General features: G+C 35.3%; 1 protein-coding gene across 1 annotated transcript in view; it reads left to right on the top strand.

Moving 5' to 3' along the window:
• Window positions 1-1,564: 1,564 nt before the first annotated feature.
• Window positions 1,565-14,884, top strand: part of LOC145258976 (uncharacterized) — a 62,953-nt gene continuing 49,633 nt past the window's right edge. The window contains exon 1 of the mRNA XM_080116655.1: window positions 1,565-2,114. Within this exon, the coding sequence (XP_079972781.1) occupies window positions 1,948-2,114 (167 nt within the window). The 5' untranslated portion in view covers window positions 1,565-1,947. The remainder of the gene's footprint in view (window positions 2,115-14,884) is intronic.

A 14,884-nucleotide genomic window follows, 5' to 3' on the forward strand; every position in this document is an offset into this window, starting at 1 on the left:
ATAAATCATTTACAAATTCGATTTTATGTTCTATACCTGAATAACAAATATTCATCTGTCAATTGCATTTTCTATCACTATTTCCAGGCGTCTGGGTATTTTGAAGGTAAAGAATAAATCAAGCGTCCACAATTCATAATGTGTTGATTTTCAGTGTGGGAGGGGATGTTTATGCTTTGTGTCGAAGTTCATTTACGGCACGATTTTAATATTTCAGCCTCTCCCCCTTGCTTATGCCCTCATACCTCAGCCTGACAGAAGCAGACCGCCAGCTTAAAAAAAATGACAGATATAGCAACGAAGAACCCTTTGACTATATGACCGCACCCTTATTTTCTCTGTTACCACAGATTGCATTACAGTTTCCCCACCTGAATGAGAGAATGTACTTACTTTGAACCCTATGTGTAGCTATCACGGAAGTCGTTATTACCATAAACAACGTATACAACGTTAAGTTCCAACAAAACGCTGCCCCCCCTTATTCTTTTCTCTCTTCTTTATTTCCCAACCTTTTTTTTTTTCTCTCCAAACTTTTCTCTATTATCAAACTTTTCTCTACTATTACCGCTACAATTATGCTGCATATTCTTTCTCTTGTAATCATCCCTTAGTAACTTTATGCCTTGACCCTATAGCCATATTGGATTTTATTATCTTTAGCTAGAAATTGGTTTACGATGAACAAAAACGTTGTAGAATATTTTCAACTAACTGTCCCGATTCGGTGTTTCTCGGTAGTTTATTCACTTGTAATTCGTTTGGCTTCTCTTTTTGTAAACTATACCTTTTTTTTTTTCAAAATATTCTTTTGTTCCAATCAACGAAAAGTAACTCTGTATGGATGAATACAGAATTACTTCGTTTTTAAAAAGATAACGGCAATTTGAGAATAATTCGTCCTGTAGGGACGCCCCAAGTGATTAGCAAAAAACTAACTTCTAGTCAAAAATGTGATAGAAGATTAAATCTGAGGGGTTGGACTCTTGAGACTGCATAGCATCGTACTTCAGCTCGACAGAAACAGGCTACCAGTTTTTAAACTGGCCAAGATACTGTCGAACTGATTGTCGGTGACGTATCCTGAGCTGATATGAATAGCTTTTACCTTCAAAAAGCTTGCATCTCTCGGTCAGAGGAGGAGGAGCAAAGGGGATTAGAAGTTATTAGCCCCTGCTCTACATGCTTATATGACTACGCACCACCCAAAATTCTTAAGAATCCAAACCTACCGTTATGTATTTCCTAAATCTCTTCATTATCATTTTTTAAATGCTTGCTACAGAAAAAATAAAAACTATGAGAGAAAGCGCTCATTCGCCGTATGGGCACGCGATTTCTTATTTCTGCTCGGATGACCGGTAGCACGCCATGCAATCTTCACAGAGAGAGAGAGAGAGAGAGAGAGAGAGAGAGAGAGAGAGAGAGAGAACAGGAGCTGGGAAACGGGGTAACCTCGCAAAACTGGTTTTGGAGAAAAATAAAAATAGTATCTTCTTTTTCTTCTTCTTCTTCTTCTTCTTCTTCTTCTTCTTCTTCTTATTATTATTATTATTATTATTATTATTATTATTATTATTATTATTCGTCTCTATAAAAGCCAACACCTTTTTCCATTCGTGGGATTTAAAGTATATACACAGGATACTATTATTATTGTTTTTATCTGAGTGGGTTGTTTCTCTTAGTTTTTACGTGTTTTCCTGTTCTGTTCAGACATTTTTCAGTTGTAAAGAAATAGAGGCGCCACATGGGAAAAAAAAGGGTACCCATTGAAACGTTTGTGTCATTCAGTTTCCCCACATTTGTAAAGGTGTTCGGCTGCCACGTACATAGCCAGGAACTAAAAAACTGGTCTTCTAACCAACAGAATTGAGAGTCTTGCATACCTTTTTAGTTTCTTGATACTTGTTTCGTTATTTTTTGAATAATTTATCGTCGCGTCAAATGCCATCCGAAATGGTCGGTGATACCGGGACAGTAGAGAAGACGGCACCCGGGGATGAAAAAGGGTTGGATCCGATAAATCTAAGTATGCAACTCGAGAAAGGCTGTCAGCTAACGGAAGAAAGTAAAACCGACGACGATGTACAAAAAACAAAATTACGAAGGCGGTAAGTTTTTCTTTCTTTTTTTTTTTTTTTTTCATATTTTTACAAGGGATTCATCACTTATCAAAGCCTGGAGGCCACTCAAGGATCAATATTAACAAATGTAAGACGGTCAGTGGGATAACAGTGTAGTGATCAGTAGTGTCGGAAATTAGGTAAAATTTGATTTAAGTGGGCGACTTATTCAGAACTTGTTTACATTGAATTTGAGGATGACCATGTTGTAGTTGGTGGGAAAGCAGGCTCGCGGTACAGAGTTCCACAGATGGGCATTTTTAAGAATGAAGCTTTGTCCATGGAATTAGGCATAGATAGAGAGTGGGGGAAATTGTTGACAGTGGTTGTAGCTAGACGAGTGCTTGTGGTGAAAGTTTTGTGATGGAGGGACCATAGATTGAATCTAGATGGAGCACTTGCCATGAAAATAGCGATGGAGTAGAGATAGACTCGCAACACTTTTTTTTTGCGAGAAAGAGTTTGCAGGAAGGAGAAAAAGACATCATCTACGAGGTTTTGCAGCCAGTTTTACACCTTGTCAAGGTAGGAGAAGGTACTCTGAGCAGCTCCTCAACAGATGTAGCAACAGTCCCCCATTTTAGAACATATTTATTTAGCTCTTATGCAGGTAGAGGATTGCGCCGGGGATGAGTTGGTTTCTTATTTATATTTTCTTTGTTTCCCTCCTGCGGGTTCCTATTCGCATGGCTCGTTACACAGACGAGGAAGGGTATGCGAATAATTTGGTGTTAGCATTTTTATCTTCATTAACATGGGGGTGCCTAAGTAGGAACAGAGAGACAAAATGGATCTTTGTCGTTACTGATGAATCAGATTCTTACTCTTTGCGCACCCACACACATACATATGTACATGCATGCATACATTGATGTATGTATGTATGTATGTATGTATGCATACATAAATACATGCATGTACGTATGTATGTATGTACGTATTGTGGCATTTCTAGACACTGTATGTGCTCTCTGCTTATCTCGGCATTGTTTCCAGTCGTCCAGAACCTTCACTTTCTATTGATATTTAACAACACCAACTCAGGAGAGATATGGTTGGAGATTGCGGAACTCTTACCACAAAAATTCCACGTGGAGACACCTTTATTATGGATATCCATAGTCTTTCAAGACTGCAGATAGCTACCATGTATGTATGCATGCATGTATATGTGTATGTGTCCATACATACATACATACATACATACATCCCTAACATATATATATATATATATATATATATATATATATATATATATGATGCTGATTGCTGCATCTTTCCAAATGATCGCTGTCATATTGAGTCCTCTCCATCACGTCGTCCATGTCATCTCCGATGATTCTGCAGTCCCGCCGCAGATTTGCACATCTTGAAGCAGATGTGACATACAAATTGATCAATTTCGAGTTAACTTCCTCTGGAGGTTGAAGGGTATTCCTATGAACAACGATATGTCTTCTCAAACTAAGAGTAGACTTGCAAACCATGCTGCATGCCAAACAGATCGTTTGATTTGGACTAATAAGCACAAAGTTAACCTGAACAGGAGTTTTGTGTGACTTAAGGTGGCTGACGTAGTCAGCTTTTGACGGAAGCACTCGTCCACAAGTGTCACATTTTCAGCTCTGTGTGTCATGGTTAAGACCATTAATTAAACCTTTGCTGTGGGCTTGTTTCTTTTCTCAAGAGCATTACAACTTTCACGTATAAGCTCTTGGTACTTCGGCCTTGGCAGAATAAGTTCTTCCCAAATGTCGATGTTGATTTGCAGGACTTTCAAATTGTTCTTTGTACAAGCTTTGAACCTCTTCCTAGGCTTATGTTGAGGGCGCTTGCCATTTTCCAGCCCCTCCCTCCAAAAAAAATTTGTTTTGGCAGCCTACATTCTTTCATTAAAACCACATGATCCACCCAGCGTGTACACATACATACATACATACATACATACATACATACATACATACATACATACATACATACATACTGGTAGTACGATATCAGGCTGTTTGAAGATACTGGCTTCCTGACCTAAAATGCACCAAACATTGATATTATTGTTATTTCCCTTTCTCTTTGCAAAAAACTAAATCATGTTCTACAAAGTCAAAAACAAAACAACTATTTTCCTTCATAAAACGACCCAACCAAACACCATGAATAAATACTTGAAGATATAAAGAACTTAAAGAAGAAAACCTTTTCCCAAAATGACTGGATTCGGCATTAAATAACCCGAGAGGCCTTCTGTAAAACAAAACAATCAAACCAAACTTCATAAATACATAAAGAAATGAAGCATTTTCTTTTCCAAAATGACTAGATTCAGCATATCAAAAGGAGTTGATATGATGTAAAACAAAACAATCAAACCAAACACAATGAATAAATATTTTTAGATACTAAAACCTTGAATAAAAACTTTTACAAAAATAACTGGATTCGTCATTAAATAACCTGAAAAGGGTTGATATGCCATAAATCAAAACAACCAAACCAAACATACATATAAAGGGAAATAAAAAAATTAAGCATGTTTTCTTATTAACTAATGTCTCTCCAGATTGGTTATGGTTTTTTTTACTAAGGTGTTGCCATTTATCAAGGCTGAAAGGCCACTCAAGGATAATGGTTAACTGAGTGTCAGGTGCACGGTAAGATAACACTGTGGTGATTGGGTAGATTTTAATTCTTTAAGAAGGCAGCTAAACAAGAATTTGTTTATATTGGAATTGAAAATTACCATGTTGTAGTCAGCTAGGAAGCAGTCCCAGAGTATTGTGTTACACAGACGAATAGTTCTAGGAAAGGAACTGTGCTCATGGAAGTTTCATTTAGTCTTAGGCAGGCAGAGAGAAAGTGGTTGTAGCTAGATGAGTTTTTGTTATGGATGCTTTACAGGGGGATGGAAAATAGATTGAAGCTCAGTCGAGCACCTGCCATGAAAATAACTATAGCGTAGAGAAGGACTAGTAACTTCTCTTTTGTAAAAGAAAAAGCGGTAGTAAGGAGGAGAAAAGGACATCACCTACTAGATTTCAATGTCGTTTTGTACTCTACCAAGGAAGGAAAGTGTGTTCGGAGCAACATCTCTCCAGATGTGGCAGCAGTACTCCATCTTCTGGCGTATTTTGCTCTTATACAGGTAGAGGATCGCGTTAAGAATAAGATTGTAGCAGTTTTTTGTTAGCGTTACCGGTTGTATTCTACTTCTCCCAGCCAACTGTCGTATTCATTCTAGACAAAATGAATCCTTGTTCAACTGGTGAATAATCTCTTTATTCTTCTTCTTTATGTCGCTCGCTAGATAAATTCAATCCATATAAAAGATGTATTTGAAAACTAACGGATCTGATATCATAAGAAATTTATTCGAGCTTCAAACAACACGTTTCCCCAACTTCAAAGTCTAATACACTCCTCCCCCATCCTCTGCACTGCTGGAAGGATACTTCTAGAAGCGTTTCGACTCTCTTGATGGTATCCACGACTTTAAAACGACCCTCCCCCATGATGATTTCCCTAAAGAAAAAAAAAAAATTAGTCATTTTTAACAAAAGCCAACAATACAAAAAAGGTGTTAACAAAATAATGGTAGATAAATCTATATAATCTATAAAAGTGAGAATGTGTGTGAGTGTGCATGTGCGCGTGTGTGTGTGTGTGTGAGGACACTTCTGAACCTATATACTCAACAAATTTTTGATCTACAGACTTAATTTGGTATATAAGGTATTTAGATATGTGGAAAATTTTTTAATCGTTTTTAATCAGAAAAAAAAAAGAATATTAAGGGGTAAAAATTGAAAATTGATACTTGGGAGGTCGTCGAATTTTATCTGTCAATTGTTTCACAAGGCTTAAAAACACTTTTTAAACATCGTGGCATACTGGTCTAATGGTTATCGTTCTTGACTCACTCTCTTTAGGTTTTGGTTTCGATTTCAGCTCTTGTATGTTTTTTTTTATTTACAAGGAGTGAACTGTTTAGAAAAAAAAAACATAATACTCGCATGCACATGTCTCCATTTCTTTCCGTTTTTTTTTTTATTCAAATTTTTTTAAAAGGAATTTAACATTACGTATAATACCGAGCAACGCCGGGTACATTTCTAGCATCCAATAAATGTCACCAATCGTGCGAAAATGTAATGTTCTACCAGTATTTTGTTTAATTTTCGATTTTCCAAGGGTTCTCGTTCAATATATAGCAGCCATTTTATTTTTTTTTTTTCTAACTGAACAGAGTGAACACAAAAACGCTTTAATATATGTTACAACAAACACACACACACAAAATATATATATCGAGATAGGTAGAAGAGTATCTTCGACGTATCTTTTTCTTGTTTTGGGTTATATTTATTTGTTGTATATTTGTTTTTGTTGCTCTTTTTGTCTTATTGGCTTTTAGTAAAAATGCCCCAAAAATGTTGCATGGAGAAGATCAGATGAATAAGGTGGTTGTTCCAGTTCCAGTTCGGCGATATTTTTGTTTTCTATTCGTTACTCTCTGTTCATTGTTTAATCTTCAGTAACTGGAAAAAAAAAGAAGTAAATGTGAAAAAAAAAAAAAAAAAAAAAAAAAAACGCGATTGTTGCAAAAAGCTAAAATTAGTTCTGTACCCTTAAGATAATCCCTCTTTCATTCATATTTCACACGACATACCCAATCCCGTACTAGTATCATAAAAAAATGCGTACAACGAGTTCATTCATTCATTCATTTAATTGGCAAAGAGAATAAACACACAAGCGATTGCCATTTACAAGGGGAAAAAGTCAGTGAGAATTTAAGGGGCTATGTACAAAGAGAAACTATACAAGGGAAAACCGTGGAGGTTCGACCAGCGTCAGTCCAAGGCCACTTTGGTTCCATGGAGATGCCATTTGAACCGAGAACGCTGCTTAGCATCAAAATCTCTGGAGCCATCAAAGGTAGATTTTTTTTGCGTGCCCACGATCTGGGGCAGAGGTGAAGAACAGGTCATGGTCCAGACCCCACCGTCCATGAAAGATGTTGTAGGCAAGGATGAGGTCGCCTCGAAGCCTCCTGTTCTTAAGGAAAAAAAGATTTAGAGCCCTTTAATGTTGCTCATACGATAGACCTCTGAGGCCAGCCACCATTCTCATCACCAAGCGCTGAACCTGTTTGAGATACTGGACGTCCTTCATGTAATAGGGGGATGTGGCTTGAATACTGTATTCGAGAATCGGGTGCACCAGGGAGATGTAGAGGAGAAGGAAGATGGAGGAAGTGAGACAACCAAAGGAGCGGCGCATGAGGAACAGGACACTCCTGGCCTTGTTTTGCAGCAGTGATGTAGTGATCAGAGGGTGAATATATGGAATGCACAATCACTCCAAGATTCTTGGCCTGACCGACAGACTCCAGCAGCCAGTCATCTGGTTGGAAGTCAAGGGAAAATGGAGGAGTTGAGGGATGCCAACCCACTGCCATGTGGTTGCATTTGGTGACGTTTAAACTCAGGTCCCAATCCAGTGGCCATCTCTAAACTTCATGGAGGCAATGCTGAAGGTCTTCATAGTTGCTGCGGTGGGGAGGGGGCAAGAATTTTGGCGTCATCAGCAAACAGGAGTGACAGCTGAGAAATAACTTTGGGCAAATAATTGACAAAGATGAGAAACAATAGGGACCCAATGACTGAACCCTGTAGCACACCACTGCATACATCGGAAATTTGTTGCACTGAACCCGGAATGGACGGGTATTTAGCTGAGACAGCATTTGTCATAGTTCTCCGTTAACTGAAGCATTGTGCTTGTAGTATGTTTTAGCATCGATACAATTAAATGGAATCAGAATCGGAAAATAAAAAAAATTGGAACCTTTAGGCGTATCGGAATCGGTATTGGAATCAGAAAAAATTTTGCCAATTTTCTGATGCCAAAAACGATTCTTTTAATTGTTGTTGTTTTTGTTTTTGTTTAAAACCTAATTTTCCTTTGATTGTACAAATGATAAAATTGATGAATATTTTCCGATTTTAAACTATCAATAAAGCTACAATCTTAAGATTCACCTCCACAAATGCATTTGTAAAAAATATATGCATACATTATATGAGAACATAAGAAATTTTTTTTTAAAAATGCAACAATTCTATAGCAAAACATTTAGATTTTAGAAGAATCAGAATTAGGATCAGTAGTTGCATCTGAATAAGGAATTTAGAGCAGAATCTGTAATTGTATCGGAATCGGGAAAAATATTGAAATCATCCCATCACCAGTATACTAATATATCAAATCTTTTTTCCATCTATTATTATGATATGTCAGTAACAACAACAAAAAAACATGATAAACTATTTAATCAATACTGATGAACGCAACTGTAGCTGTTAACGCTCTTCTTGCTCATTCTGCTAGTACAGACAAATAGTTTTGAAATAACTGCTTGCCTTAATATTCATTGATTCATTACTTCATCAGCAATCATTGTGTTTACTTACCTCCTTTCTGGGAGGTTAGACACAAGGTGAAGTAAAGAAGTGCACACTTGTTTACAAAAATGCCTGGGTGGCTCTGTCGGCATTCCCCGGTGTATACACGTCAAATGATTAGCAATAAACTAATCTCTTCTTAAAGGGGGAACGGGAAAGCCTGAGAGGGTGCGACTCCTACGGTTGTAGTGCCGCTCCTGGCTACAGGTAGTGTGTTTTGAAGTTAGCAACGTTTTTAAAAAGTTCCAAGAACAGCGCTGTTAATTTATATCCATGTAGCTAAATTAACCAATGAAAAAGATGGATAAAAACATGAATGTTATGAATGGGTCACCCGTTAGCAAGTGCTAACTAAACAACAAGAATTTTGGAATGAAAGCAAGAAAACCTGAATTAATAAAGAAAATATATTTGTATTGATAATTTTACAAAAATGTAAAATATATTTTGAAAGACTAAAGTTTGTTGAGAAATTTTTAATTTTTTGAATAAGAAATAGACAAAAGCGTCAGAAAGTTCATTTCGAAGTTATATTGTGCATATGTGTGTGTTTACCTTCTGATTGGTTCAGTTCACTGGAGATATAACAGCAACTTTAAACGAATTTCAGTGTGGGCATTCCAGTTTTTTTTAGGATGGGCGCTGTTGATGTGGAGAGTCGCAGGTATCACCCGGAAGAACTCTAATTTCAATTCACCCAGCCATTAATTTAAAGAAGATTTTAAGTTCACATTTGCCAGTTATTTTGCCATAGACTTTTGAAGTTTGAAAGGGTTTTTATTGGTTGAAAATACTTTGCGTTAGCAGGTGTGCGTTATAATCCTTATGAATCCAAATTCTTACTTGAATACAGAATGTTTATCAGTTTTTCATTCCTTATTATGAAACGTGTATACTAACTAGTACTGTGCTCAATAAAAACGCTCTACTAATATATATATATACTAGCATGGGTGGCCGGCGTTGCCCGGGTGTTTGGAGGTGTGTGTTCAGCAAAAAGAAAAAAAAAAGTGATAGTAGGAAGGCAGGCTCGAACTTGTACTGTGAAGGAGGAAAAGAACGGGAAAAAACGTGACGTCTTTGCTGTTATGACTACCACCAAACCGGAAATGACGTAGGTTTAAATTAAGGCTAGATAATCGAAAGGAGGGGATGACTTTCGAAAATATCGATGAAAAAAGCGACCCTTCCCTGTAGAAAAGTGCCCATGAGGGTGAAGAAATTAATGTTTTAAGCCAATTTTTCGGTATTTGTCGTCTAAAGGGTCGGGCTTCAAAACGATACTGATCTTGTGAAAATCCGTAGCCTCGGTCGAAAGTTTTAGGCAGACATGCAAACATGCATACATACGTTTATATATTGGTAGCTCAAATTTTCGACCCAACCCGATTAAATAGCTTGCCCTATCTCTGAATACTCTTTATGTAAAATTTCAAATGTTTAGACCAGAAATTGTCTGAGTAATTTGGTAGAAACCGCAGAGGTCAATTTTTTTTTAACTTTGATCCCTATTATGACCCCTTAACATTTATTGTTTTGGGCTCAAATCAAGTTATTAAGTTAGACCCATGTCCAAGGAACCTATGTCTAAAATTTCAAGTGTTTATACCCAAAATTGGCGGTAAAGTTTGATAGAGTTTTCAAAGGGCAAATCATTGAACTTTGACCCCTTAACTGCCAAATTTCTGGCCGAAAACGGATTACAAAGATGTTTCCCAATCTCCATACCCTGTATATCAAATTTCGAGTCTGTAGACTGAAAATTGACAGAGTTATTATGTAGGGAAATGTACACAGACAGTCAGACAGACAGACAGACAGACACACACACACACACAGACACTATCACTTTTATATATATATATATACATATATATATATATATATATATATATATGTATATATATGCAAGCAAATATTATTAAATGCAATGAAGACATTTTGCTTTATGATTCTGTTTTTTTTTTAATTTTTCGATTTTCCGTATAATTTTTGTTGTATCAAAATCAAAAATATTAATAAAAGTTCCATAGTTGTTGCTGCCATGAGTGCTTTCGAGTCGTCCACGAATCATCTTCAGGTGTTGAAGTAAAATCCGAAGGAGCGAAAATGAGAATTAAAAGTGAAAACTAAATTATACAGTAAACGACGTTAGGTGATGATAAGTTAAAATATATAGAATCGATGAAAAGTCGATTATATATATATATATATATATATATATATATATATATATATATATATATATATATATATATATATATAATTTAAAGGAGATTAGAACAATAGTCTAAAGAGCTAAGTGTATTTTAATGTAACAGTGAAATTACTAGTTTAATTAAAATACAGGAAATAGAAAGTGCTCGTTGTAATTTAGATATATAATAAGCTCGATAGTTAAATGTCCTAGAGCTAATTCAATATTAAGTAATGTGATTTATAATTTAAAAATTAAAAAAAATTTTTTAAATTTAAAAATCAAATTTTAATCAAATTAAAAATCAGTTTCATAAGAAGGAACAACATTGATTTTGTTGTTGTTCCTTCTTATGAAACTGATTTTTAATTTGATTAAAATTTGATTTTTAAATTTAAAATTTTTTTTTAAATTTTTAAATTATAAATCACATTACTTTATATATATATATATATATATATATATATATATGCATATATACATATATATATATATATATGCATATATATATATATATATATATATATATATATATATATATATATATATATATATATATATATATATATATATATATATATGGTCGGCATGCATGATGTAATAGAAACTATTGGAGACTATGAATCAGCTTTGCCAAGTTCAAATTTTATTGGATCTGTTGTGTTCAATTGCATATTGATATATTTACGAAATATACCAACCAATAATTATCCGTGCCCAAGAGTAGGTAAAATTTAAAACTGGAGAAAGATTTGCAACATGGTTTTGAAATATGTAGACACATCAGAAAATTGTGGATTGAATCGCAAATAAAATCTCATTAAAATAAATTCACAAGAAACGAAACACTTAAATTGCTTCGAATTCTATGTTTCTTCCTACTTGTTTTGCAAAACCACAGAATCAACATACTCAAACTGCACACTGAAAAGTTCAAACATTGACACAGAGGCTGTGATTGTAGAACTTGTTTGATCATTAGGACTATCATGGCTGGTTTGTGTACATTGGGTGGTTCAAAATATCGTCAACCTCCCACAACAACCGGAGAACATTTTTTGGATAAAATGCATTGAGGAAAAAGTTATACCAACATGCTTACCTAAATCTTTAAAAATGTCAGATCATATTTTCCCCAGACCACATCGAAAAATGATTAGTTTCGTTTCAATCGCTTTCTATTCTTGTACAAATATATATATATATATATATATATATATATATATATATATATATATATATATATATATATATATATATATATATATATAATCACTTTTCAGAAGAGAAGACACGAAGGTTTTTCTGCTCATTATGGTATATTTTGTTTTATTCCTCAATCATCTCTATGATTTCCTGAAAAATCCCCTGAAAATGGAGACGAAACGTTAAAAATTTTCTAAAAGGCTACAGGTTTTTCTTCCTTTTTCCATATATATATATATATATATATATATATATATATATATATATATATATATAGGGTAACCCCCCCAAAAACGGGCCCAACTCTAATTAGGCCTCATTTCTTAGTGTTTTGTCCGAATGAAATGAAACTTTGGTCATAACTAGTTTATTATATTCTAAATATCACATCAAAACACTAGGGTCTTTGGCTTTTTTTTTCTTCGTTCTACAGCATATGTTCAAGATGGCCTCCATTTAGCTTTTGTTTTTGGGGGGTCACCCTGTATATAGGTTAGTGCTAATGCAATTTGCAAACCGGATGTATCTAAGTGTCTGTTCAGATTTGTCCGGAACCTGATGGAAAACACCAGATTATGCCGAGCGTCATCAAGCAAATCTTACAAACACTGCCAAAACAAAATCGTGGTTCCTGGCAGAATATTTTTTTTTTATTATAGGAAGCAATGTTTTGGCATTGCAATTTGGTACAGTGACCAAGAAACCCTCCTTCCCGGCAGGGTCATATTCATCAAAGACTCAGAATGGTATGTGGAGTCTGTCGATGTTATGTTTTCGTCTGTTGAAGACATATGGTCTATCTCTACCATATGCTCTGGGCCTCCAATCTGCCGGGTTTCTTAAGGAAATAATTCTAACAAATGTCTCTGATAAAGTTCCTCCAATCTCCAACAATGTATCCAGAGCCCACCCCACATTCTCTCATCATTTGTTTTCTTTGTGACCATCTCGTATGACTACAGCTATATTATCTCCATGATTTGGTCGATTTTCAGGTGAGATTGCTCAAAGAACATGCCAGTTTGCAATGCAATGTCCATTTTCGACATTGTACGTTTATGCACTTATATTATGGGGAGGTTATCGGATGCGATGGTTGCAATAATAAACGGATAAAACGATGGTTGCTTCATCACATACTTTATTTATGAAACAGCATCACATCATCTGGCGTGAGAATCAGGATTATAAAGACAGACTTATATCAAAATGAAACGAATTGGAATAATAAATTAGCCGTGACATTTGTTTTTCTCCACAAGGATAAAAAAAACAACATATGTGTAGCCGCTAAACACTAAGATAAGATAGTTATCTTTATGCCAAAACAATAAGATTTAGCAGGGCAACTACATCTCGAGCTTCTCCATCGACAATAGAATTGGTCCAGTACAAGCCTTGCCAAATCAAGTGACAGATTTATTTGGAAAGTCATGTTCCATTTTTAAAGGTCTCATGTACAACGTTGACGACAACATCAAGCTTAGATATCTTTTGTTATGGGCCGGTGTTGAAGGACAAGAAATAAGTGCCGCATTTGTGTTTCGGCATCGAAACATGCAAACCTAACATTTCTAAGACTAGACTAGAGTTTCATGTGTGCTATCACTAAAAGTGTCCATACGAAAAAGTCTTGAAACTAATTGAAGGCGCCTCGTATAAAGGAAATTTAAACGAAAGAAAGAAAATTATTCAGGAATTTTCTCATGTATTTGATTTTGTTTGTTATCTACCTGGTGAATATACCATTCATATGGACCCGGAAGAACCACCAGTTGTACACTCACTCAAGAAATCCCGATAGTTCAAAAAAAAAAAAAGAAGTTAAGAATAGAATTGGGCTCCTTAGTAGCTCAAGGCGTAATGTCAATCGTTTGGTCAGGCTATTTCTAGACTCTTGTGACTTAAACAAAACAGTGCGCAAACCACACTATGTTACTTTTGACATTTGAGGACGTCATTGCTTAGCTAAATGATGCAAAATGGTTCAGAATCGTTGACATCAAACCCAGATATTGATACCTAAGCTTGGACGAAAATTCCAGAAGACTTACGACATTCATAACACCATATGTTAGATACTTATTCAACAGGTTTCTCGTGGGAGTAAAATGTATCCAAGATGAAAGAGGATTTTGATGCCCTTAAAAACGTCCTTTCTATATGTGATGACATCATTGTATATGGTTTCGAAGAAGATGACAGTGATCATGAAGCAGTGGAGCAACTAAGGCAAGGAAAAAACTGCAAGATCAACTCAGGGAAATTTGTGGTTAAGACATCTGAAATACTCGATTTCAGTCATATCGTCTTGAAATATGGTATCAAATCAGATTCTAAGAAAGTGGAGGCAATTATACAAATGCAACCACCCGAGGATATAAAACAGCTCACCAGTTTTCTAGAATTGGTTAATTAGATTCTCACCACGACTTACAACCTTGACTGAAACCCTTCATGACTTGATATCTAAAAGAAATGATTTCATGTGGTCATTCTAACAACAGAAAGTCTTTGAGGAAATCAAAGAAGAAATCTGAAGAAATTCAACACTTTAATATTTTGACACAAATAGATGCATCGACCGCAAGTATACACAACAAAAGGGGATGTCAGTTACATTTGCAAGAAAGACAGTCAGGCCCAGAAACTCGACATTTATACATCAAGATGGAAATGTTAGCCATTATTTTTGGCTCGGAGAGATTTTAATATTATGTGTGAGGTCACAAATGAATCATCCACACAGATCATAACTCATTAGAAACAATAGCACTAAATTTAGGTAGTTTATGTTTTAAGAATCAAGGAAAGGTATAGGAATGGATGGGTGGCAGTTCTAATTTTGATCCGTATATAAGATATATAATATCTATGCAAAGGTTTTTTTT

Source organism: Euprymna scolopes, chromosome 3 (genome assembly GCF_053919585.1).
Source record: "Euprymna scolopes isolate OS-2025 chromosome 3, ASM5391958v1, whole genome shotgun sequence".
In the NCBI taxonomy this organism is placed as follows: Eukaryota; Metazoa; Mollusca; class Cephalopoda; order Sepiida; family Sepiolidae; genus Euprymna; species Euprymna scolopes.